Below are 22,306 nucleotides of genomic sequence, written 5' to 3'. Positions count from 1 at the left end.
AAGGAATACACGATCACTGTACCAAAAAGAATCGGCTGACACTCAACTATTTCAGGAGGTAACATATGATCAAGAACTGACAGTACTGAAGGAAGAAGTCTAATCAGCACTGAAGGCATCAGAGAAAAACAAGGCTCCACGAACTGGTGGAATACCAATTGAGATGTTTAAACAAACAAATGCAGCGCTGAAAGTGCTCACTCATTCATGCCAAGAAATTTGCAAGACAGCTACCTGGTCAACTGACTGGAAGGGATCCATATTTGTGCCCATTCCAAGGAAACAAGATTGAACAGAAGGCAGAAATTATTGAACAACATCATTAATACCACATACAAACAAAATTTTGCTAAAGATAATTCAAAAACAGCTGCAGCAGTATATCAACAGGGAACTACCAGAAATTCAAGCTGGATTCAGAAGAGGATGAGGAATGAGGGATATCATTGCTGATGTCAGATCAATCTTGGCTGAGAGCAGAGAATACCAGAAAGATGTTTACATGTTTTTTATTGACTATACAAAGTCACTCAACTATGGATCATAACAAATTATGGATAACTTTGTAACAAATGAAAATTCCAGAACAATCATGAGGAACCTGTACATAGATCAAGAGGCAGTTGTTTGAATGGAACAAGGGAAGACTGCGTGGTTTACAGTCAGGAAAGGTGTGTGTCAGGGCTGTATTCTTTCACCATACTTATTCAATCTGTATGCTGAGCAAATAATCCAAGAAGGTGGACTACATGAAGAAGAACATGGCATCAGGAATGGAAGAAGAGTCATTAACAACCTGCTATATGCAGATGACACAACCTTGTTTGCTGAAAGTGAAGAGAACTTGAAGCACTTACTGATGAAGATCAAAGACCACAGCCTTCAGTATGGATCATACCTCAACATAAAGAAAACACAAATCCCCACAACTGAACCAATAAGCAACATATGATAAATGGAAAAAAGATTGAAGTTGTCAAGAATTTCATTTTACTTGAATCCACAATCAAACGACATATTGCATTGGACAAATCTGCTGCAAAAGACCTCCTACAAGTGTTGAAAAGCAAAGATGTCACTTTGAGGATTAAGGTGCGCCTGACCCAAGCCGTGGTATTTTCAACCACCTCATATGCACACAAAAGCTGAACAATGAATAAGGAAGACCAAAGAAGAATTGACGCCTTTGAGTTATGGTTTTGGCGAAGAATACTGAATATACCATCAACTGCCAGAAGAACGAATAAATCTGTCTTGTAGAAAGTATAGCCAGCGGGTGGGGCCAAGATGGCGGAGTAGTCAGATGCTGCCTGTGGTCCCTCTTACAACAAAGACACAAAAAAACAAGTGAATTGATTTTATATGACAATCTAGGAGCCCTGAACATGAAAGGCAAAGTTGAGGAGTCAGAATGAGTAGCAGGGGGAGGGAGAGATGGTTCAGAAGCAGCACAGAGTTGCCAGACCTGACCCAGCGGGAACTGGCACCCTGCATGCCGGGATCGGCTGGTGCCAGTGGTTAGGCAAGCAGTGGCATTCCGGATGCAGTTTCCACACCGGGAAAGACCAAAAGGTGGACAGTCTACTCACACCTCCAGAGACAGGAAAAAGTGGCACTCAATTGGCAAAAGATAAGTACATGTGAATAACCTACTGCGTGGATCAAAAAACACCCCTTTGAGAAAAACCTCTCTTCCACTTACCTGCCCTCTTCCCACTCTGCACTGGGTATGAGCCAGCTTCAGAGATTGCTGCATCCCCTGGGCCGGAAGTAGGACCTGTCACACGGCCTGAGCTATTCTCCTGGCCTTGGAGAGGGAACAAATTAACAAACAGGGGAAAAATAATTTGCTGGCTCCCCTAAGCCAGGATCTCAGGGCAGGAACAGCTCCTTTGCCTAGGCATAGGCATGGGCATAAGGGGTCCATGGACTTTAACTGCCTTTCACCCCTGCATAGACCTGTGTGGGCCCATTTCAACAGCATAGGCCCTCACTAGCACAGTACAACAGGGTATATACCTGAAGTCTAACTTCAACAGTTTCAGCTATATGGTGGAGAGGCAGTCTCATGACATTTGACACCACTCTACCCATTAAGCAGGGTCCTCACCAACCCACATCAGGGGTCTGAGGACTGGTGGCTCCACCCACAATACTTAGGCACCCACGACAGGGGTCCAAGAATAGTGGTACCTCCCAGTCCTTACAGCCAACAGCATTGGGTGCCCATAGTCTGGCTACGAAACCCACCCACCTATGCATTCTAGGGAACAGGGACACACTTTCCTCACAGACACTTAGGGGCAGCAGTTAGCCCCCTGCCTTGCTCAGGGCATGACCCCCTATTGCAGCCAGATACCTGTGCCTACACCAATCACTCCTGCTCATCTAGGACTGTAGGTGAGAGCCTGTACCACACACTTGGTGACTGACTACCTGGACACCTGAGCTGAACCCATACAAGAAAAGTAAACAGACTCTTGGGCTCACTTACCTAGTAACAGCTCTAACCACCTGCCGACTGGGTGTTAGAGCTTCAAAGGTGCCAATAATCAATCTAGCTCACTTGACCAGCCAATTTGGCCATATCAAAACAAAACAAGAAGCTAGGACACAGTAAGCAAACAATAAATAAATAAATACAATAACTTATTGATAGCTCAGGTACAATAGTCAATATTAAATCACATACAGAGGCAGACCATGATGGCTTCATCAAGCTCCCAAAACAAAGAATCGAAAAATCTTCCAGATGAAGAGAACTTCCTGGAATTACCAGAGGTCGACAGCACGGGGTCTGGGTTAGAATACAAAAGATTAATATACAGAACTCTTTAAGAGATCAGGAAGGAGATGAGGCAAAACACAGAACAAGCCAAGCAGCACAAAGACAATGCAATAAAGAAACTTATGAAGATTAGAGAAGAGCATAATGACACATTTAATAGGCTGCAAGAATCCATATAAAGGTTAAAAAAAAAAAACCCAGTGCCATTGAGTTGATTCCAACTCATAGTGACTCTATAGAACAGAGTAGAACTGCCCTATAGAGTTTCCAAGGAGCGCCTGGTGGATTTGAACTGCCAACCCTTTGGTTAGCAGCCGCAGCACTTAACCACTATGCCACCAGGGTTTCCTCATAGAAAGACAGCAAACAGAAATCCAGAAGATTAAAAATAAAAGTTCAGAATTAGACAACTCAATAGAAAGTCCATAGGAGTAGAATTGAGGCAATGGAAGTCAAAATTAGTGAGACTGAACATAAAGCACTTGACATCAACTTATTTGAGGAAAAACTGGATAAAAGAATTTAAAAAATGAAGAAACCCTAAGAATTATTATTATCTTTTTTCTATTAAGAGGAATAACCTATGAGTGATTGGGGTACTAGAACAGGGGTAAGGGGGATAACAGAAAATACAGAGAGAATTGTTGAAGATTTGTTGGCAGAAAACTTCCCTGATATCATGAAAGATGAGAAGATATCTATCTAAGATGCTCATCCAAGCCCACACAAAGTAGATCCCAAAAGAAAGTCACCAAGACATATTATAATCAAACTTACCAAAATCAAAGACAAAGACAGAATTTTAAGAGCAGCTAGAGATAAACGAAAAGTCACCTACAAAGGAGAGTCAATAAGCCTGAGCCCGGACTACTCGGCAGAAACCATGCAGGCAAGGCAATGGGATGACATTTATAAAACCTTGAAGGAAAAAGATTGCCAGCCAAGAATTATATACCCAGCAAAACTGTCTCTCAAATATGAAGGCGAAATTAGGGCATTTTCAGATAAACAGAAGTTTAGGGAATTTGCAAACACCAAACCAAAATTACAAGAAATACTAAAGAGAGTCCTCTGGTTAGAAAATCAGTAACATCAGATAACAACACAAGACTACAACAGAGGACAAAGCAACCAGATATCAACCCGGATAGGGAAATCACAAAAATAAATCAAAGCTAAAACACACAAAACAGGGAAACAGAGATCTCATTATGTGAAAGATACAACAATAAAACAAAAAAAGAGGGACTAAAAAATGTAGTCATAAATCTTTCATATGGAGAGGAAGTCAAGGAAATACAAAGAAATAAAAGACTGGTTTTATCTTAGAAAAATAGGGGTAAAGATTAAGGTAGCCACAAAGGAAACTAACAATCCTACACATCAAAATAAAAAATAAGAAAAACATAAAGACTCAGCACATACAAAACCAACAAAAATGAAAAAAGAGGAAAAAATATATATATAAAGAAAAACGACAGTACAGAAAATTAAGTGGAACAAAGAAACTGTCAACAACACACGCACAAAAAGATATCAAAAAGACAGCACTAAACTCATACCTGTCAATAATCATGCTGAGTATAAATGGACTAAATACACCAATAAAGAGACAGAGAGTGGCAGAATGGATTAAAAAACATGATCTGTCTATATGCTGCCTACAAGAGACACACCTTAGACTTAAAGACACAAACTAAAACTCAAAGGATGGAAAAAAAATGTATCAAGCAGACAACAATGAAAAAAGAGCAGGAGTGGCAATGTTAACTTCTGACAAAATAGACTTTAAAGTAATATCCACCACAAAGGATAAGGAAGGACACTATATAATGATTAAAGGGTCAATACACCAGGAGGACATAACCATAATAAATATTTACACACCCAATGACAGAGCTCCAAAATACATTAAAAAAAAAACTCGAACAGCATTGAAAAGAGAGACAGCTCCACAACAATAGCAGGAGACTTCAGCACACCACTTTTGGTGAAGGACAGAACATCCAGAAAGAAGCTTAATAAAGACAAGGAAAATCTAAATGCCACAATCAACCAACTTGTCCTCATAGACATATACAGAACACTCCACCCAACAGTAGCCAAGTATACTTTCTTTTCCAACGCACATGGAACATTCTCCAGAATAGACCACATATCAGGCCATAAAGCAAGACTTAACAGAATCCAAAGCATCGAAATATTACAAAACATCTTTTCTGACCATAAAGCCATAAAAGTAGAAATCAATAACAGAAAAAGCAAGGAAAAAAAAAAAAGAAACACATGGAAACTGAATAACACCTTACTCAAAAACTACTGGATTAAAGAAGAAATTAAGTATGGAATAAAGAAATTCACATAATCAAATGAGAATGAAAACACATCCTACCAGAACCTTTGGGACACAAGAAAAGCAGTGCTCAGAGGTCAATTTATATCAGTAAATGCACACATACGAAAAGAAGAGCCAAAAGCAAAACATTAACCCTACAACTCGAACAAATAGAGAGCAGCAGAAGAAGCCCTTGGGCACCAGAAGAAAGCAAATAATAAAAACAACAGCAGAATTAAACGAAATAGAGAATAGAAAAACAATTGAGAGTTAACAAGACCAAAAGCCGATTTCTTTGAAAAGATCAACAAAATCAATAAACCACTGGCCAAACTGACAAAAGAAAAACAGGAGAGGAAGCAAATAACACGAATAAGAAATGAGATGGGTGATATTGCAACAGACCCAACTGAAATGAAAAGAATCATAACAGAATACTATGAAAAACTGCACTCTAACAAATCTGAAAATCTAGAGGAAATGGACAAATTTCTAGAAACACACTACCTACCTAAACTAACACAAACAGAGGTAGAACAACTAAATAAGCCCATAACAAAAAAAGAGATTGAAAAGTAATTAAAAAACTCCCAACCAAAAAAAAAAAAAAAAAGCCCTGGCCCTGATGGCTTCACTGGAGAATTCTACCAAGCTTTCAGAGAAGAGTTAACACCACCACTACTAAAGGTATTTCAGAGCAAAGAAAAGGAAGGGATACTCCCAAACTCATTCTGTGAAGCCAGCATAACCCTGATACCAAAACAGACACGACAAAAACAGAAAAGTTACAGACCAATATCATGAACTTAGACACAATAACCCTCAACAAACTTCTAGCCAATAGAATTCAAGAACATAATCGAAAAAATAATTCACCATGACCAAGTGGGATTCACACCACGTATGCAGGGATCATTCAACATTAGAAAAACAATCAATGTAATCCATCACACAAATAAAAAAAGAGACAAGAACCACATGATTTTATTAATTGATCCAGAAAAAGCATTTGACAAAAGTCCAACACCCATTCATGATAAAAACTCTCAGCAAAATAGGAACAGAAGGGAAATTCCTCAACATAATAAAGGGCATTTATACAAAGCCAACAGCCAACATCACCCTAAATGGAGAGAATCTAAAGGCAGTCCCCTTGAGAATGGGAACCAGACAAGGGTGCCCTTTATCCCCACTCTTAGTCAACACTGTGCTGCAGGTCCTAGCAGAGCAATTAGGCTAGGAAAAGAAATAAAGGCATCCAGATTGGCAAGGAGGAAGTGTCTCTATTTGCAGATGACATGGGTTGTCTTGTCTGTAATCTTTAGAAGCAGATTGCCAGGGCTTTCTTCCACGGCACCACTGGATGAGTCTGAACCCCCAACCTTGAGGTTAGTAGTCGATCACAAACCACTTGTGCCACGCAAGGTCTTCCACAGCAAATATCAGACAAAGCTTGTATTTGTGTATCTGGGCGCTGACAAAGACCAGAGGTGGAGTGAGAGGCAAAAACCGACTGTAACATCTATGACTTTCTTTCCCGATGTCGTTCAGTGGATAAGAAGAGGAGACAGATATGGTTGAAAGGTTTCTAGTAGTTATACAGCAACAAGGCATTGCATCTGCAAAGAAAGGCACCACTCCAGCCAAGTCAGAAACCCAGCGCCACAGCATCCAAGTGAAAATACAAACCGCGTGTTAGCAGGACAGTGACAGTCTGCCCATCCTGAGGTCCAGCTTCTCCGGGAGCTGATGACTAGGATTTGTGGGAACTTCCATCCTAATGGATTTTATACCACATCAACCACAACACGATAATCTTAACAGAACTGCAAGTTTTAAAGACGGAACTCTCAGTCCCATCCGCTAAATTGTGGCCACATGCTTTCACAGTTTCCTGCCAAAAGTCAGAGCCCCAGAAGCAGGACACGATTAACCACAGTGACCATGGAAAGTGGCCACAGAACGCCTGGAAGGTCAGAGGTGGGAGGTCTGAACTGTGGGAAGGTGGGATTTGCCAGAGCCTGGGCAGGGACCTACATAGGCAGCAGAGATGAGCGAGGCTGGGCTCTCCTTCCCTCGCACACGCACACAGGTGGATTTGGGGTAACAGCCACTACTCGGTAGGTACATGGGCCAGGGCACATCGTCTTTGCCCACAGGTCCTGAAGCCAGGGAGTCTTGTTCTGAGAAAGAGTCCCCTTGTGAGCTCTGTGGGTACGCCCAGGTTTCCTGTGACCATCCAGACCAGACCTCATGTGCAGCTCGGTGGAGGGGCACCACCTCTCCCATTGTGCTATTTCTTGTGGGAAGATGAAGTAGGTGCTCTGGACATTTCTTCTACAATTTCTCCACGCAGTATGCTTCCTCTGCCAGGCAGAAAGCAGAGACTAGCACAGCCAACACAGTGAACGTGGTGCATCAACCCATCCGTGGCTTGCCAGGTGACCCAAGTTTCGCCAGCATTTCCATTCAGAATACGCAACTCAGCTACTGCTAAGTATTCAGAATGTTTATTTCCCGTGTCCAGCGTTCAGGTCCAAGTCAGGTCTGAGAAGACCAGGGCTCATGGCACAGGTGCTCCACAGGGAAAGAGGATGGAGTGGGGCAGGCTGGCTCCTAAGTCATGAGTGACTGGCCACAGCTGCTGACCCGGGCCAGGGCTGCTTCTCTCCTCTTTCTCCTACACATCATACTCACACTTCCCTGGCTCGGTGGCCTGGTGCCCTGTAAGATGCTGGGTGGTCATGAGTTACTGCGGGAAAGCAGGCTCCCAGCGTGGAGGCGAGGCCCAGGCCTGGCTCAGGGCTCGGGGCTGCGGGAAAGCGCGTGCCATCGCCTCACCAGCTCCTTGGGCTTGCTGACCATCGCATCCCAGTGTTCCAGCTCCTTGCGGCGGGCATACATGTAAGGGCCCACCACCACGCGGCCCAGCTCGTGGCTCTCTGCAGCGGGGAAAGCACAGTCATTCTTGAAGCCCAGAAGCCAAGTCACCCCACACATCCCCGGTGACCTCCCTCTCTCCCTCACCTCTCCCTCAAAGGAAGGGGCAGCCCCTTCCTCTTTCAGCACAGGCCAACAGACCCCAAAGGGGGTCTGCTTTGGCTCTGGAGCTGCAGGGGCTGCTTCCTCACCCTCAGGCGCACCCCAAGCTATCCCTCATGCCCGGGCAGGCCTCCCCACTCACGTCAAAGAGTTGAGGGGTCCATCAGCCTCGTGCATCCTGTCTGCCACAGTAGAGGCTGGCCCTTGAGCCTGGTCCTGTGCCCAACCTGCCCCTCACAACCCTGCTCCTCCACACAGTGGGGTGGGACACCAGGACAGGGCTAACTCAGCTCTGCCACCCACCTCGTCCCTGGCCCAGGATCCTAAAGCCTTGTCTGGAAGGCATGAGGAAATGCGAGGGACACACAGATCCACAGGCTGGGTCACTTGGCCAGCAGTCAGCTGCCTGCTGCCTTCCAGCCTGATGATCTTCCCCAGAGCGGGACAGCAAAGGCCACCTCTTAACCCCTTTGATTGTACCACAGACAGAGTCCAATTCTCAGTGAAAGCTGGGTGTGAAACCCCAGCTCTCCCACCAGTAGGCTCTGTGTCCTTGAGTAAGATCTCAGCCCCTCTGAGCGCTCATGTCCTCATCCCGAGGGGCCGGGCATAGGGGAGTCCCCATGGCCCAAATGTCCCACAGGGCTCCTTCTTTGCCCTTGGCCCTAGCGGCCTGGGGTCTGGGGGCAACCTTACCGTCGCTCCCTGTGCTCTGCAGCACAGTCAGACTTAGGCTGGCTGTGTCCAGCTCAGCGGGCTCAACTTTGAAGCCGAAGGTCTCATTGTACACAGGGTGGGCAGAGCCTGGCACAGCCGAAGTCTTCTTGCACTTGGCAAACTTGTTGTGCTTCATCAGAGATACCTCGACAAACACACCTGTGGGGACAGTATCGACTGTGAGGCTGGGCCAGGCGGGTGGGAGCCCAACCCTTCTCCCTCGGAGCAGGCCAGGAGGGCACACGCCCGGGCGCCAGGTCCCCGTTAATCACTGCAGCCAGAGGGAATGGCTCCAGGAAACAGGCTGATTAGTACAATGCTTCAGGGCTGAGGAAATGCCCAGTTCGTCCCTTCCTCTTCCTTCCTCAGCCTCCAGGCGCCCCTATGGCTTGGACAGGCTCCTGTTTACCCCTTCCAGATAGGGGCAGCTCTGGGCTTCGGTCCTCAGGCCCCTGTGGCCTCATAGGCACCTCTTGGCTCAGAGCGCTGAGTTCCTTTGGAAGTGGGACTCAGAGGGGCTTCAGATGGGCAGTGGAAGATCAGAATCCCAGTGTGCTCTCCCTGATCTAAAGCCAAGAGTAACAGTAAACCTGCTCCCTGCTGGGTGTGCCCCAGCCGAGGCAGGCCCCATGGGGGAGGGCCAGGGCCTCCACACCTCCCTTAGTGCCTCCACTCCAGCGTCTGTGTCTGAGCAAACAGGGGAGCCCCTCAGGGCAGGGAGGAGCAGGTCTCCCCTAAAGGAACCAATGGGGCTACTCAGCCTAAAGAAAGCAGGACAAGGTCAGGATGCCAAGACTCTGCCACCGGGCAGGGTGGGCCAGGACCTGGTCTCGGTGGTAGGAGTGGAAGCCACAGGGTGTGGCCTTGGGTTCTAATTGAGAAGAGGGTCCTAACACCAGAACTGTCTGCTGGGGTGATGTGGGATCTCCGAGGGATTCGTGGCTTAGGGCCAGGCCCCCACCTCGAGTGCAGGAAGGGCCTGGGTGGCCAGGGGTGAGGGTCCAGCCAGGCCCCAAGCTGAGACCTGCCCGAGGAGGCGAGGGGAGGGGACTCACTGACAACACTGTTCTCCTGGATCCGGAGGCCCCTGGCCCGCAGCACAACCACTGTGAGGCGCGTCAGGTAGTCGTTGTAGCTGAGGCAGAACTGGAGGTCACCCAACTCTGAGGGGGGCTGCAGAGGCCCAGACCAAGTCACTTGGGGGCAGGCTCTGACCCCTCTGCTCCCAGAGCCCGCCATGCTGAGGAGCCAGGGAGACCCTCCGCACAACCAGGCACTGTTCTCCTGGCCCAGCCACCTGCTATCATCTCAGCCTTGCACACCATCTTGCTGATGGGGACACCGAGGTTGAAGGAACTTGCTCAAGGTCACACAGTAGTATGGACCAGAGCTAAGGATCCAAACCAGGTCTCTGGAATTCTAAAGCCCGTTCGGGGTTCTTCCGGGGTGGGTGGTGATAGGTAAATAGTTCCCTTGGTTGGTCATTTGGGGTGTCACCTTTCACAGTCTGACCTGGGTGGGGATCCAAGCATGATTTCTTCAGGTCACTCAGGTAATGTGACCAGGGCAAACGAACCTTAGGCGGCCCCTCACTGTCCCCAGCTGTCCCTCCCCAGGCATCCCACGCAGCTTAGGGCCAGGCCCCCACCTCAAGTCACACTTGCAGGGTTGGTGGGCAGCGTGCAGTGAGCTAATTCGGGGGGAGGACGGGCTCGCCACACCTGTTGGATGCTCAGCGTGGTGCTGACATATGGTGGCATATGTCTAGTGACTGAGACCTTTACCTCCAGGTTCTCGGCCTCCAGGTCCCTCCAGATGATGCGCCGGCAGTCACCCTCCAGGGTCTCATCCTTCAGGGGGAACAGTACCTGGCCCAGGAGCTGGTGCTTCCTCTGCCTGTCCACGTGGTACACAGAGAACCTGAGCACCCTCTGCACGACGTTCTTACTGGACACCTGGGGGGACGAGGGCCGGAGCCACGGTCAGGCGTAGGCTTGGGGATGGTACGGTGTGACAGGCTGTTCCAGTGAGGGTGGTCTAAACCAGGGATCTGCACACCCCAGACCCCAGCATCCCTAGGGACCCTTCTTAGCAGCAAGGCCAAGAACCGCAGGGAAGTGGGAGTGTGCCACAGCCTCGCTACAGAGTGCAGTCCAGGGACTAGGTGCATCCACCATCACCTGGGGTCTTATTAGAAATGAAGGATCTGGAGCCCCACCTGTTATAGGCTGAATCGTGTTCCTCCAGAATATGTGCTGGAAACCTAACCCTCTACCTGTGGACGTAACGTAATGTAATCATTTTCCGTAACACAATCTAACGTTATGGTAATAAGGCCATACCAGTGTAGGGTGTATTCTAAGCCTAATCACTTACGAGTTACAGAAAGAGCAGATTAGACACAAAGAGAAGCACAAACCCAGGAAGGCAGATGCCATGTGAGAATTGCCAAGTAACCAAAGAATTCCTGGGGCTACCAACAAGGAAAGAATTGGCACGGCCAGGATCCTGATTTGGACTTTTAGCCTCCAGAATTGTGAGGCTAGAATAAATTTCTATTCTTTAAAGCTACCCACTTGTGGTATTTACGTTATAGCAGCACTAGCTAAGACACTAGCACAAGCCCACGAGTCAGAATCTACCCTTTAACAGGGCCTCCAGATGATATGGCTGCACATGAAGGCCTGAGACGCACCATGCTGGGCCAGGCCATGGGTCCGAGGGACCTGCCAACTCTGCTGAGCTGGGCAAGTCACCGCTCCCTCCCTGAGACTCAGTTCCTGACCTGCAAAATGAGGTAATGTGCCAGCTCTCTGAGCAGCAAACCTCCAATCACAGTGTCTGACATACAGCTGTTGCTCAATAAATGTTGATGTCCTCCTTCCCCTGGAAGCATGGAGGGACCAGGATCAAGGTGGGGGTGGGGTGAGTTGTGAGTCAAGAAAAATAAATACGAAAGCTCAAAGAAGACAGTACTGGTCAGCAAGGCCACCATCGTGGCTTTCGATGCCTCGAGCATGCAGGAGCAGATGCACCCGTGACTTCTGATAGCTGGGCCCAGTGGACACCCAGGGCCTGGACCCACATCCCCACTCCTCCTTGCTCCTGCCCCGGAGGGCAGTCCACACTTGCCAAGTGCCTGACTGGTCTCTCTTTACGCAGCTGCCAGCCTGCTGCTCAGTACTTGAAAACATTCGTCCAAGGCCTTTCAGCAGCTGTGGGTTGCTGGCTTCCGCTGAGGGCCCACAGTCACCTGCTGAGGCTCCCAGGCCCCTGCCAGGCTGGCTCAGGGCCCCTGTGCTGGCCTCTCTGATGGCTGAGGAGAGTTTCTGCTCCCACTCCAAGGGGCCTGGTGTTTCCAGTGAGATCCTGCACTCTGCTCCCCTTGGATAACCGTGCCAGAAACCTCACACTGCTCCAGGGCTTTGGGGTGCTTCTCCCGAGACCCATGGGCCAGGGCCTGGCACTCAGTAGGTGTTCCAAAAATGTGTTTTCTCTTTCTGCCCTCCTGACACCCCACCCCCCAGGTCTGTCCTCTGCCAACATCTGTAGACCCTGACCCTGACCCTCGGGGCTGGGTCCCAGGGGCTGCAGAGCCCTGGTCAGCGATGGGTGGTAGGCTCTCCTGCAGCACCTGCTCCTTCCCGGGCTGCTGGAGGACCCCAGGCCCCCCCTGTTCCCGAGGGCACTACCTGGAAGATGAAGTGCTCATCAAACTGTGGGTTGGCGGTTTTGCACTTGGTCTTCGACTGCAGGAAGCGCCGCTCATCGGGCAGCAAGTGGATTTTCACCAGGTGGCTGCAGGTGTCCGCGGGGGCTTGCAGCCGCTGAGCCTTGATCAGCCCCACCAGCAGCCGCTCGGCCTTCTGCTGGTACTCTACCGTGAACCACAGCCGCCCCAGGCAGCCCTCAGGGAACTCAGTCTCACCTTTGTCCTCAGGGTACTTGTACAGCTCTGGGTTGATTGTCCCCACCATACTTGAAACCCCTGCAACAGAGAGGCTGAGGGGTCTAGCAGACCAGGGGGAGGCAGGAGTGGGAACAGGGGCAAGCTCAGAGCACCCCTCGTTTCTTGGCCGTCCCCCTCTTGGCCAAGCCGCCTCTCCCCTGCTCACTGGCTTCTCCTGGCAGCATCCCCCACCCTCTTCTCCAGATGAAACCCCACCCACCTTTTCCAGTGCAGCTTCCTTTTCAGTACTAAGGCATTGTATAGACATGCTTGTCCCTCCCCGGGGCCCTACACAGGTGCCCCATTGTTTACTACACACTTGCTGGGTTCCAATCCCAGCTCCGTCACATACTGCCTCTGGGACCTTGGGCAAGGTTCCTTTAATCTTCCTGAGTCTCGGTTTATGAATATGTAAAATGGGGAGATAGGCCCTCCCTCACAGGGTCGTGGTAGGAACTAACTCCAAAATGGTATACATGGCCTTATCTCACCTGGGCATGGGGCACAGTAGGTATTTAGTAAACTCAAATACCCAGAAAGAGTGGTCACTGGACTAGTCTGGCCCCCAGGCCAGTCCAGGCTGTGTTCTAGAGCCTGGCATGGTGAAAGCACATAGGTCCGCCCAGGCTCGAACAGCCTCTGACCCCTGGGTGGTACTTGGTAGGAACTCTCACCGAGGTTGCTGCAGGAAGGGTGAGGCAGGAGCTCCAGGGCTGGGCAGGGGTCTCGTACGGCCTGGACCCACTCTCCACTGTGCAGAGGCATCCAGTTCCAGCCTTGGAGGGAAGGTGGCACCACAAATGGCACATCTGGTGGCCTGTCCAGAGGCAGGACGATGACATGTAGGTGACCAGCGAATGGTGGGCTCCAGAGCACCAAGCCCAGGGGCTGGAGGAAGAAATGCCAGCAGAGGCCAGGAACAGGCAAGAGCACAGGTTTCCGGCCCACACCAGCCCTCCCAGCCCCCACCTCTCTCACAGGCAGAGTCTCTGGAGTCAGTCTGCCTGGGTTCAAACCCCTGGTCTGCCACTTACTAGCTGTACTATCTGGACCTGTCACTATGTACTCTGAACCTCAGTTTCCTCAACTGGAAAGTGGGCTTTGCCATGCCTGCCTCATGGGCTGTGGTGAGGGTCCTGGGGTTTCTCTGTGAGAGCTTCTGGCATGAAGGCTGTCAAAAAAACGGAGACTTGTTCCCCACCCTACTCCCAAGGAAAACCCAATAGGGAGGGCCTCGGGCAAGGCCAGGAAGCCGCTTAACCCCACATCCTGCCTCACCTGCTCAGCTGGGTCCTGGCCCTCGGCTGGCAGAACTTGTCCCCCTGTCTGCTGGAGGCAGCTGTGGTGACCGAGTCTGTTGTGCCAGGCAGCTCCTCGTAGGTGAAGGTGGCACAAAGCCTCTTCCAGAGATAGCAGCTCAGCCTGGTTAGCAGCAGCAGCAGCAGCAGCCCCCCAGTGATGCCCCCAATCACCAGGGCCACCTGCTCTGGGGGCAGAGAACCACCAGGACTGGGACACTTGGTGATGCCACTCCCCCGCACTCCTGGCCTGCTGAGGGCATGATGTGGGCAGCAATCCCACCCCTGGGTTGGACCTCAGGAGCAGGACACAGGCAGGCTGTCATGTCAGGCTGGAGCTGGGGCTGCTGTTGGCTGGGCTTTCTCAGGTCTAGGAGGGGAGAAGCCATATCCCTTGGGGTCCTAGTGCTCTGGGCAGGCCCTTCTGCTTTCCCCTAGAAAGTGGCTGGCCCTAGACTTGGATTTCCGGCTGAAAGGACCATTTCCTTGCACTTGGGAGTAGAAACCAATCCTTCCCTCGCCAGAATCTCCATGTTTGCTTGGCTCCTGTGTGTGCTCCAGGGTGAGGGAGCCCGGTGTGGGCACCACACACTGAAAGTAAGCCCAGGAAAGGAGGACGCCTGGGATTTGCATTCACAGCCCTGTCCTCTAGGGTTCTGGAACCCTAGGAGAGCCCTGACTTACGGTTGAATTCTGTCACTTTCTCTAGCACCCGCCCCTCCCCCGGCCCTCTATCAAGGTGGACCCACACCTAGGGGAGGCAGTGGAAGGAGGTGGGGAAGTGTGGGCGAGGAAGGGGGTAGCGGGTTTGAGAAACCGAGACGTGATGCCTGCACCTGCACCCCCACTTTGCGGGGATCTGGGAGGTTAGTCCCGGCACCCGCTGAGGGCGCTCTGATGCTCTGTTCCGCGCACTGCCCCATTCACCCCACCTCAGGCAAAGAAGGAGCCTCCTTTGGATCACATAGGGGCATGGGACTTTCCAAGCTCCAAAGTCAGAACGAGGTGGGGTGGTGAAAAGCCGGGACCCCCACCCTTTCTTTCCCTCAACTGTCCGCGCGGAGACGAGCCTCACGCTCCACTTCTCTCCGTACCCCGCCAGAAGCGGCCCAAGACAGTGCAGGACAGGGAGGCGCCCCCCATCCCACTCCCCAACCAGGCGGGAGGAAAGTTCAGGCCTGGGTCGCTGAGGGCCGGCCTCCGCGCGGGGGCCAGGGTGGAGCTGCGAGGGCACTTACCTGCCATGGGGTTGCTCGGGCGGGCCGGGGCTCAGTCCCCGGGGTCTCAGCGCAGTAGCAGCGCCGCGAACTCCTACGACGCTGCGCCAAGCCGTCGGGCGGGCGCGGGGGCGGTCCCTGGTCTCGCTCTTTCTCTGCCGCAGCGCGGTCAGCGGGCGGTGGACCACCCGGTTAAGGACCTGGCACCCGCCGCGCGGAAGCCGCAGCTCCCCCCACCCCCAGCCCCGCCCTGGAGGAGGGGCAGGAGGTGAGCAGGGCCGACCGTGCGCCCTAGAACCGCCGGGCTCCGGGAGGGGCGCCGGAACAAGGGCCGGGGGCACTAGCGGCTCCCTCGGCTGGGGGCAGGAAGGGGTGCGAGGACCACCCCCATTCCAGAGGGCAGAGCTAAAGCCTTTTCCTCCAGCGTTGAATAGAGGACTCTGCCCCTCACCCCTTAACATCTGGTTGCCTTGGCACGTGTCATGCCCGAGTTCTGGAAAGCACCTCCCTCGTCCCCAGGTCCTTCCCAGACCGACGCTGCGCTGCCTCCAGGGCCAGCTCCAACCGCTGCTCGATCGAGCCTTCCCCGAGTCTAGGGTGGAGTCTCCGCGCCCTGCCCCCGGCTCCAGCGCTGAATACTAGACGGGGCGCACGCTGTATACGCTGAGTGGGAGCGAGCAGGGAACCCGGAGGGCTCCCACCCGGCATGTGCCCCAAGGGAATGCGCACCCTCATCGCGTCTGCACAGCCTCCTCTGCGACAGGCGCTGGCAGGAGGGGCGCGGCTAGTGGGCCTCATGAGACCTTGAGGCGTCAGTACGTGGGGACCAAAAAGAGTGCGTGAGGGCGGAGGATGAGGTCGTGTTATTTCACTCTCTTGAGTGTTACATCTGAAGACGGAGCCTGGGCCCTGATGCCCCACCGGCTATCACGGTGACAGAGTAGGCGGGTAAGCCATTAGTCTGACTTGAGGCTCTGCCAAGCCCTGGACCACGGAGCCCTCCCAGCAAGGTCAGTCTCCTGGATTTCCCCTCCCGCAAACCTGCTGAGAACCCAGTGAAATCTGCTGGAGAGTCTTGACCTCGGCTTCTGCGGGGTGATGGTGGGGTGGTGTCTCGGCTAATGGGCCTTGGGTTCCCAAAGCCTCCCCCATCTTCCGCTCAGGCCTGGGTTGGATGTCTGTTCTAGTTTCCTACGTCATGTAATAAATCACTACAAACTTAAGTGGTTTAAAACAACACAGATTTATTATTTTATAGTTCTGGCCGTCAGAAGTCTAAAACGGGTCTGCAGGGCTGCATTGCTTCTGGAAGCTCTAGGGGGAAAATCTGTTTCGTTGCCCTTTTCCAGCCTCTGGAGACTTCCGGCTGTTGCTCCCCTTCCTCCACCTTCAAAGCCAGCAGCGCAGAGTCTTCTAACCTCTGACTCTGTCTGCTTCTACAGTCTTCAGGTTGCCTTTTTCTGCCTCCCTCTCATAAGTGGCCTTGTGTTTATGTTGGGCTCATGCAGATAATCCGGATGATGTTCCCATCACAAGATGGTTAACTTAATCACATCTGCGAAGTCCCTTTGCTGTGGAAGGTAACCTAGTCATAGGCTTCAGGGACTGGGATGTCGCCAGCTTTGCGGGGGGAGGGGGGGGCATTTTTCAACTCCAGAGGGGGTAGGATGGTTCACACACACACACACATACCCGCTGCCTGGAGCTCTCTGTGTGCCCCAAGATTGGGACCAGGCAGCCAGTGAGGACCACAGTACCCCATGCACGGCAACCCTTCAGCTGCCTAGACCACCACCCCCCCAGCTGCCCTGTACCCAGCCTGACCGCCCTGATGGGAAATGGCACCCCACCCACACCCTCCCTCCTCACAGTTGGGCCTGAACTTGACTTGGGCTGCTCTAGTTATAGGGGTTGGGCTAGTGAGTGCTCCTCAAAAATGAAATGTCTTGTGGCCAGTCAGAAAGTAGCAGGTCCTGTCCTCCCCTGATACTATTCTGTGCCTTTCCAGTGTCCCCATCTTGGGGATGAACACACCTAGTTCCCCAAGCCAGAAACCTGGGCTTCCTTCCATCTCCCCTACACTGCAGAAGCAGCCAAGTCCTGCCAGCTCTTCTTCCTCAGTACATCTCCAGCACCTCTGTCTGTCTCCATCACCACCAAACACTTTGCCTGGGCCTCCATCATCCTTCACCTGGAGTATGAACTTCCTCTCACTGTTAAGGTTTGGTTCTATCTCTCACCCCAGCTTATGTCTTCAGTACTCCCTTCTCTATTCTCACTAACCGGGACCTTATCCCATTTCTCTCCTTGGCTCAGCTTTGGGACCACTTTTCCATGCTCTGCCTGTTCACCATGCTCCCTCTCAGCCTCCTGCTCTCTCTCTGCCTGAAATACCTGCTGCCCCTTGGCCTCCCCCACTGCTCCCCTTCAAGATGAACCTCCTCCATCACCCTGCAGCTACTATGTTGAATATGGGACTCTGTGCCTGTGGCTGCCACCCCACCCTCACTCTCTCTGCACACCAGGACCTCCAGGAAGGCGGGAGACCATGTTTCATACAGCTTGGCATCTCTGAGGCCAAGGCTGTGTGGAATGGTGGTGCAAGGAGCACCATGCCCTCAGATGAGCCCCTCCCTGTGTTCTGCCAACATTGTCCAAATGTTACACTCACCTGGGTCCACACTTCAGAACCCCACAGGAGCTCCTCGACCTTGCCCTGAAGACCAGGCATAGGTCTTGCATCCGTTTGGCTAGCTCTGGCTCCAAGCACCTTATTCACCCAGACAGCCTACTGAGGTCTGAGTCTTTTTCCCTCCACTGGAAAAACGGAGGAAGGGACAGGAGGAACTCACCTTTCTTGAAGCTACTTATGTTCTGGGCATGGTGATGCAGGCTTGATGTACACGATCACGGTGAGCCTTGCCTCACACCAGTTCTGCTGGGCCAGGACCACCCCCTCACAAGAGGAAACCGAATCAGAGCTCCCATGGCCCAGCCCGTAAGTGGTGGAGCCATACCTGGCACCTGGCCCATCTCATTCCTTCCTCCCCACTGACTACTGGTGTCTTAAGCATCAGGCCCAGTGGAGGGGCCCACACAAAGCCCCAAGAGACCTTCCTGTGGAGATGACCGTAAACTAAGATAAAGTCTTCCTTAGTTTCCTAGGGCTGCCATAACAAAGTATACCACAGGTGGGTGGCTTTAAAAGCAAGAATTTATTTTCTCACAGTTTTGGAGGCTAGAAGTCCAAATCAGGGCATTGGCTGTAGGGCAGGGTCCTTCCTTGTCAGTAGCCCTAGGAGTTCCTTGGCATCTGTCTTGCTCCCATGTGTGTCTGTATCTATTCTAGTCCTTTTAGAACTGAGAAATAGTTAGGTTTAGACTCACTCTACAAAGGTATGACCTAATTAACATAACAAAGAAACACCTATTTCCAAACAGGATCACATCCACATGTATAGGGACCAGGACTTCAGTACAGATTTTGGGGGGCACACAATTAAATCCATAACATTCCACCCTTTTGACCCCCAAAATTTATGTCCTTCCCATGTGCAAAAATCATCCACCCAATCATATTATCCTCAAAAGTCTTAACTCATTCCAGCATCCGCGCTAAGTCCAAAATTTCATCTTTTGGATCATATAAATCAAGTATGAGTGAGACTCTGAGTGTGTTCCATCCTGGAGCAAAATTCTTCTTCATCTGTGGCACTGTGAAACCTAAAATAAAGGTTATCTGCTTCCAAAGTACAATGGTGGAACAGGCACGAGGTAGATGTTTCCATTCCAAATTGGAGAAATTGAAGGGAGAGAAGGGGTCATGGGTACCAAACAAGCCCAAAGCCCAGCAGGGCGAATCTCGTTAGATCTCAAGGCTTGAAAATAATCCTGTTTTCCAGGCACATCTGGGTAATGGCCTCACTCTCCAAACTGTGGCCATTGGCCTTGCTCTCCAGATTCTGGATGGAAGACTGCCGACCTGGGTGTCAGCCCAGCTTTCCACCAACCCACTGGGTTGGTGACCCCATCCTCTTAGCTCTCAGCAGCCTACTGCAGTGTGGCCAGTCTTCCATCTACTGTCCCAGGGGGACTCTGAGACTGGGCTGATTGGAGCCAACTCCACATAACAGAATTGTCTCCAGGGTCTAGTTGGAGCCCCAGCCCTGCTTCCTGTTTTCAGATATTGCTTCTTACCAAGTGTGGTGCAATGGATCACTTTTATATGGCTTTTCTAGCCATGGTCTTGTAACTCCCACCAAATGACTGGGTGGGACTATACAAATAAGGTGCTTGTGGCCCACCAAAAAGATTGGACATCTTGCTAATAATGCAAATAAGGTGCATGGCACCCTTATGGGGATAAGAACATGCAAATAAGGTGTATGGAATCCTAACGAGGTGATTGGTCAGTTTTTCCATCCTGCTAGGCTTAAATTAAGCCATCCCAGAGGTGTAAAGGGGGGACCTTATTACCACCAAGAAGAAGAGCCGGGAGTCCCTGCACTGAGAATCTCCTAGACACAGGAGACAGAGAGAGAGATACAGCTCTAACACTGGAGATGGCATGAGATAGCAAGAAGCTGCCGCAGAGAAATGGCAGCAGCAGAACCAGGGGACTGGTGTGAGATGGCTCAGTGGGCTTTCTGGCCCACGGATCGAGGCAGCTACAGTGGGTGTGCTGACCCACAAAGTGAGAGAGCTGAGCACCTTCGGGCAGTAGGTTTACTGGCAGAGTGGGGTGCCTCTGGGCACATATTGGCAGAGCTTTGTAACATTTGTCTAAGCAGGGCAGAGGCTGGGCTGAGAAGCTGAAGGCCAGAGACAGGCCGGCCTGCAAGCACAGCCGAGAAACTGTCCCTGATCAAAGAGCTGCATCCTGAGTCATTCCGGATCCTGAATTGTAACCTGTTACATCCCTAACAAACTCCATAATCATAAATATTGTCTATGAGTTCTGTGTGGCCATTGCAAAGAACTACTGAACCCAGCAGACAAGTAGAGAGTGTTGTGAGAGGGACAGCTGGTGTCAGAATTGGTAAAATGTTTGGAGAGAGGAAGCCTGTCTGACCTCTGCCTCATAGGAATCAACCTCGGGCTGTTTGATAGTGATTCTCCCCACTTGTGAAGTTAGAGGAGGCCAGGTGCCCCCCCACCCCACCCCACTCCACCCCATTTTTACAACAGGTCTCTGGGAGCTGGGAAATCTGCAAACAGCAGCAGACCTGGTTTCTCTTTTCCATGGCCAAAAGGAAGTCATATTTCCATTGGCAAAAGCATTTCCCAGGAAGGCTGCAGGAAGTCTAGGAGTGCCTGTAGGTGGTGAATAATTCAGCGCAGTGGCTGACTCACAATAAAGGCCGCTTTCAATTAACCTTCAGAGTCAGCCCCGGCCTGAGGAAGTGTCGCTCCTCATCACTCGGGAACAGAGAGTCTGCCCGACTGGGATAAAGGCCAGGCCGAAAAACATGCGGAAGACTGTGCTTCTCATGTGTGTGTGTAAATGCCACCCTGGTCACCCCAGGGCCCTCTTTGTGAGGTGGGGAAGGTTTTCCCCCACCAGCATCACATCCTTTCTTTGGTTCCACTAGTGTGGCCACAGGATTCATTTTTTTGAGGAATGGGAGGGAGTATCTTTCCTTGTCAGGTCAGAAATTCCCCCCTTCTCTTGTCCCCCACTCCACAATGCTGGCTCCAAATGAGTCCCTGGATGGGGCCAGAGCCCTTGCTCCCTCCTGCTCTGATGCCCCAGCTTTCCCTCCTTCCTGCCCCACTGTCTAGCTAGGTTTTCCCTTCTACTGGCAATAGCACCCTGTTTTTCTTTTGGGGGAACTACTCTCCCCCCACCCCTGCTCCCAGTCCACATAGTACCTGTGAAGCTGGTTGCTTCCCCTTCCCAATGCCACCCCTCACCCCTGTTCTGGGGGTTTGCACATGGCCCAGCCTGGCCACTCGGGGTATTGCGTTCCCTGGCCACAACCATGGATTCAGGGATGGGCACGTGACCCCTGTCAGGCTAATCATGGTGGATCCTGAAACTTTTTTGGACCTGTTGGGGAAGGAGCACTCCCTGCCTTGCAGGAGTTGTGGAGCTAGAGGAGGGTGGTCTGGAGCTGTTGGAAGCCCCCGTGTGGAGGAGCCAGCATAGGAGCTCAGAGCAGAAATGGAGAGGCAAAGAGACGGTGTGCTGTTGGAGTCCTTGGGCCCTGCGGTGCCAGCAGCCACTCTACCCGTGGACATTCCAGTTGATTTTTTTTTTTTTCCTTCTTAAGCTAGTGTGAGGTGATATCTGCGACTTGAAACAAAAGCAATCTTAATTAATTGTCAGCGAAGGCAGGAGACAGAGAGTGAGGCAAGCTCTTGAGACTATCGTTCCCATTTCTCAGAGGTGGAAAGTGAGGTCGCCAATCCAAGGTGATTAAGATGCCTAAGGCCACTCAGCTAGGAAGGGGCTGAGCCCAGTTTGGCATCCAGCTGTTCTGCCTTCAGGTCACTTGACCACCAGGGCTATCCCTCTGGGCAGAGCAGAAGTCAGGGACTGAAGCAAGGCTTGTCCCTATGAATCATCACCCCATCATTTAAGCCTGTGAGTCAGCCAAGCTTGACTGCCCTGAACTCTTCACTTAAAAGAGCCAATGCTCCTTTTGTGCTTAAGCCAGTTTCAGCTGGGTTGCTGCCTCTGAAAGCCAAGAGTGTTAAAAAAAAAAAAAAGAAGAAAAAGAAAAACAAAACCTGTTGCCATCGAGTTGATTCCGACTCATAGCGACCCTATACAACACAGTAGAACTACCCATATGGTTTCCAAGGAGCGCCTGGTGGATTCAAACTGCTGACCGCTGTGCCACCAGGGTTTCCAAAAGAGAGTTGGCTAGTATAATATTTCTGTGCAGCCACTAAAGACACGTCAGTAATGGTGACAGCTACATCCATAGCCCTGGCAGAGGAGAAGCCCCCAGGTGG

The 22,306-nt window shown here is 51.3% G+C and overlaps 1 protein-coding gene across 1 annotated transcript; it reads right to left on the bottom strand.

Moving 5' to 3' along the window:
* Positions 1 to 7,922: 7,922 nt before the first annotated feature.
* On the bottom strand, positions 7,923 to 16,081 carry SYT15 (synaptotagmin 15). The gene is made up of 9 exons (XM_064290417.1): positions 15,851 to 16,081; positions 15,368 to 15,702; positions 14,110 to 14,379; positions 13,506 to 13,648; positions 12,575 to 12,891; positions 10,667 to 10,837; positions 9,938 to 10,055; positions 8,862 to 9,041; positions 7,923 to 8,065 (listed from the first exon to the last, which is right to left on the bottom strand). The coding sequence occupies exons 1-9, from the start codon at positions 16,079 to 16,081 to the stop codon at positions 7,923 to 7,925; spliced, it is 1,908 nt and encodes a 635-aa protein (XP_064146487.1).
* Between the last annotated feature and the right edge of the window lie 6,225 nt (positions 16,082 to 22,306).

Source organism: Loxodonta africana, chromosome 8 (assembly GCF_030014295.1).
Source record: "Loxodonta africana isolate mLoxAfr1 chromosome 8, mLoxAfr1.hap2, whole genome shotgun sequence".
In the NCBI taxonomy this organism is placed as follows: Eukaryota; Metazoa; Chordata; class Mammalia; order Proboscidea; family Elephantidae; genus Loxodonta; species Loxodonta africana.
Note: the sequence above shows the minus strand (reverse complement) of the source record. Positions and strands in the feature narration are given on the sequence as shown.

Coding starts and splice junctions, on each gene's coding strand:
- SYT15 (XM_064290417.1), bottom strand. CDS start 16,081: ATGAGGGTGCGCATTCCCTTGGGGCACATGCCGGGTGGGAGCCCTCCG. Junction 10,838..12,574: donor ATGAGCACTTCATCTTCCAG/GTAGTGCCCTCG, acceptor TCGTCCCCCCAG/GTGTCCAGTAAGAACGTCGT. Junction 8,066..8,861: donor GCAGAGCACAGGGAGCGACG/GTAAGGTTGCCC, acceptor TCCCCGCTGCAG/AGAGCCACGAGCTGGGCCGC.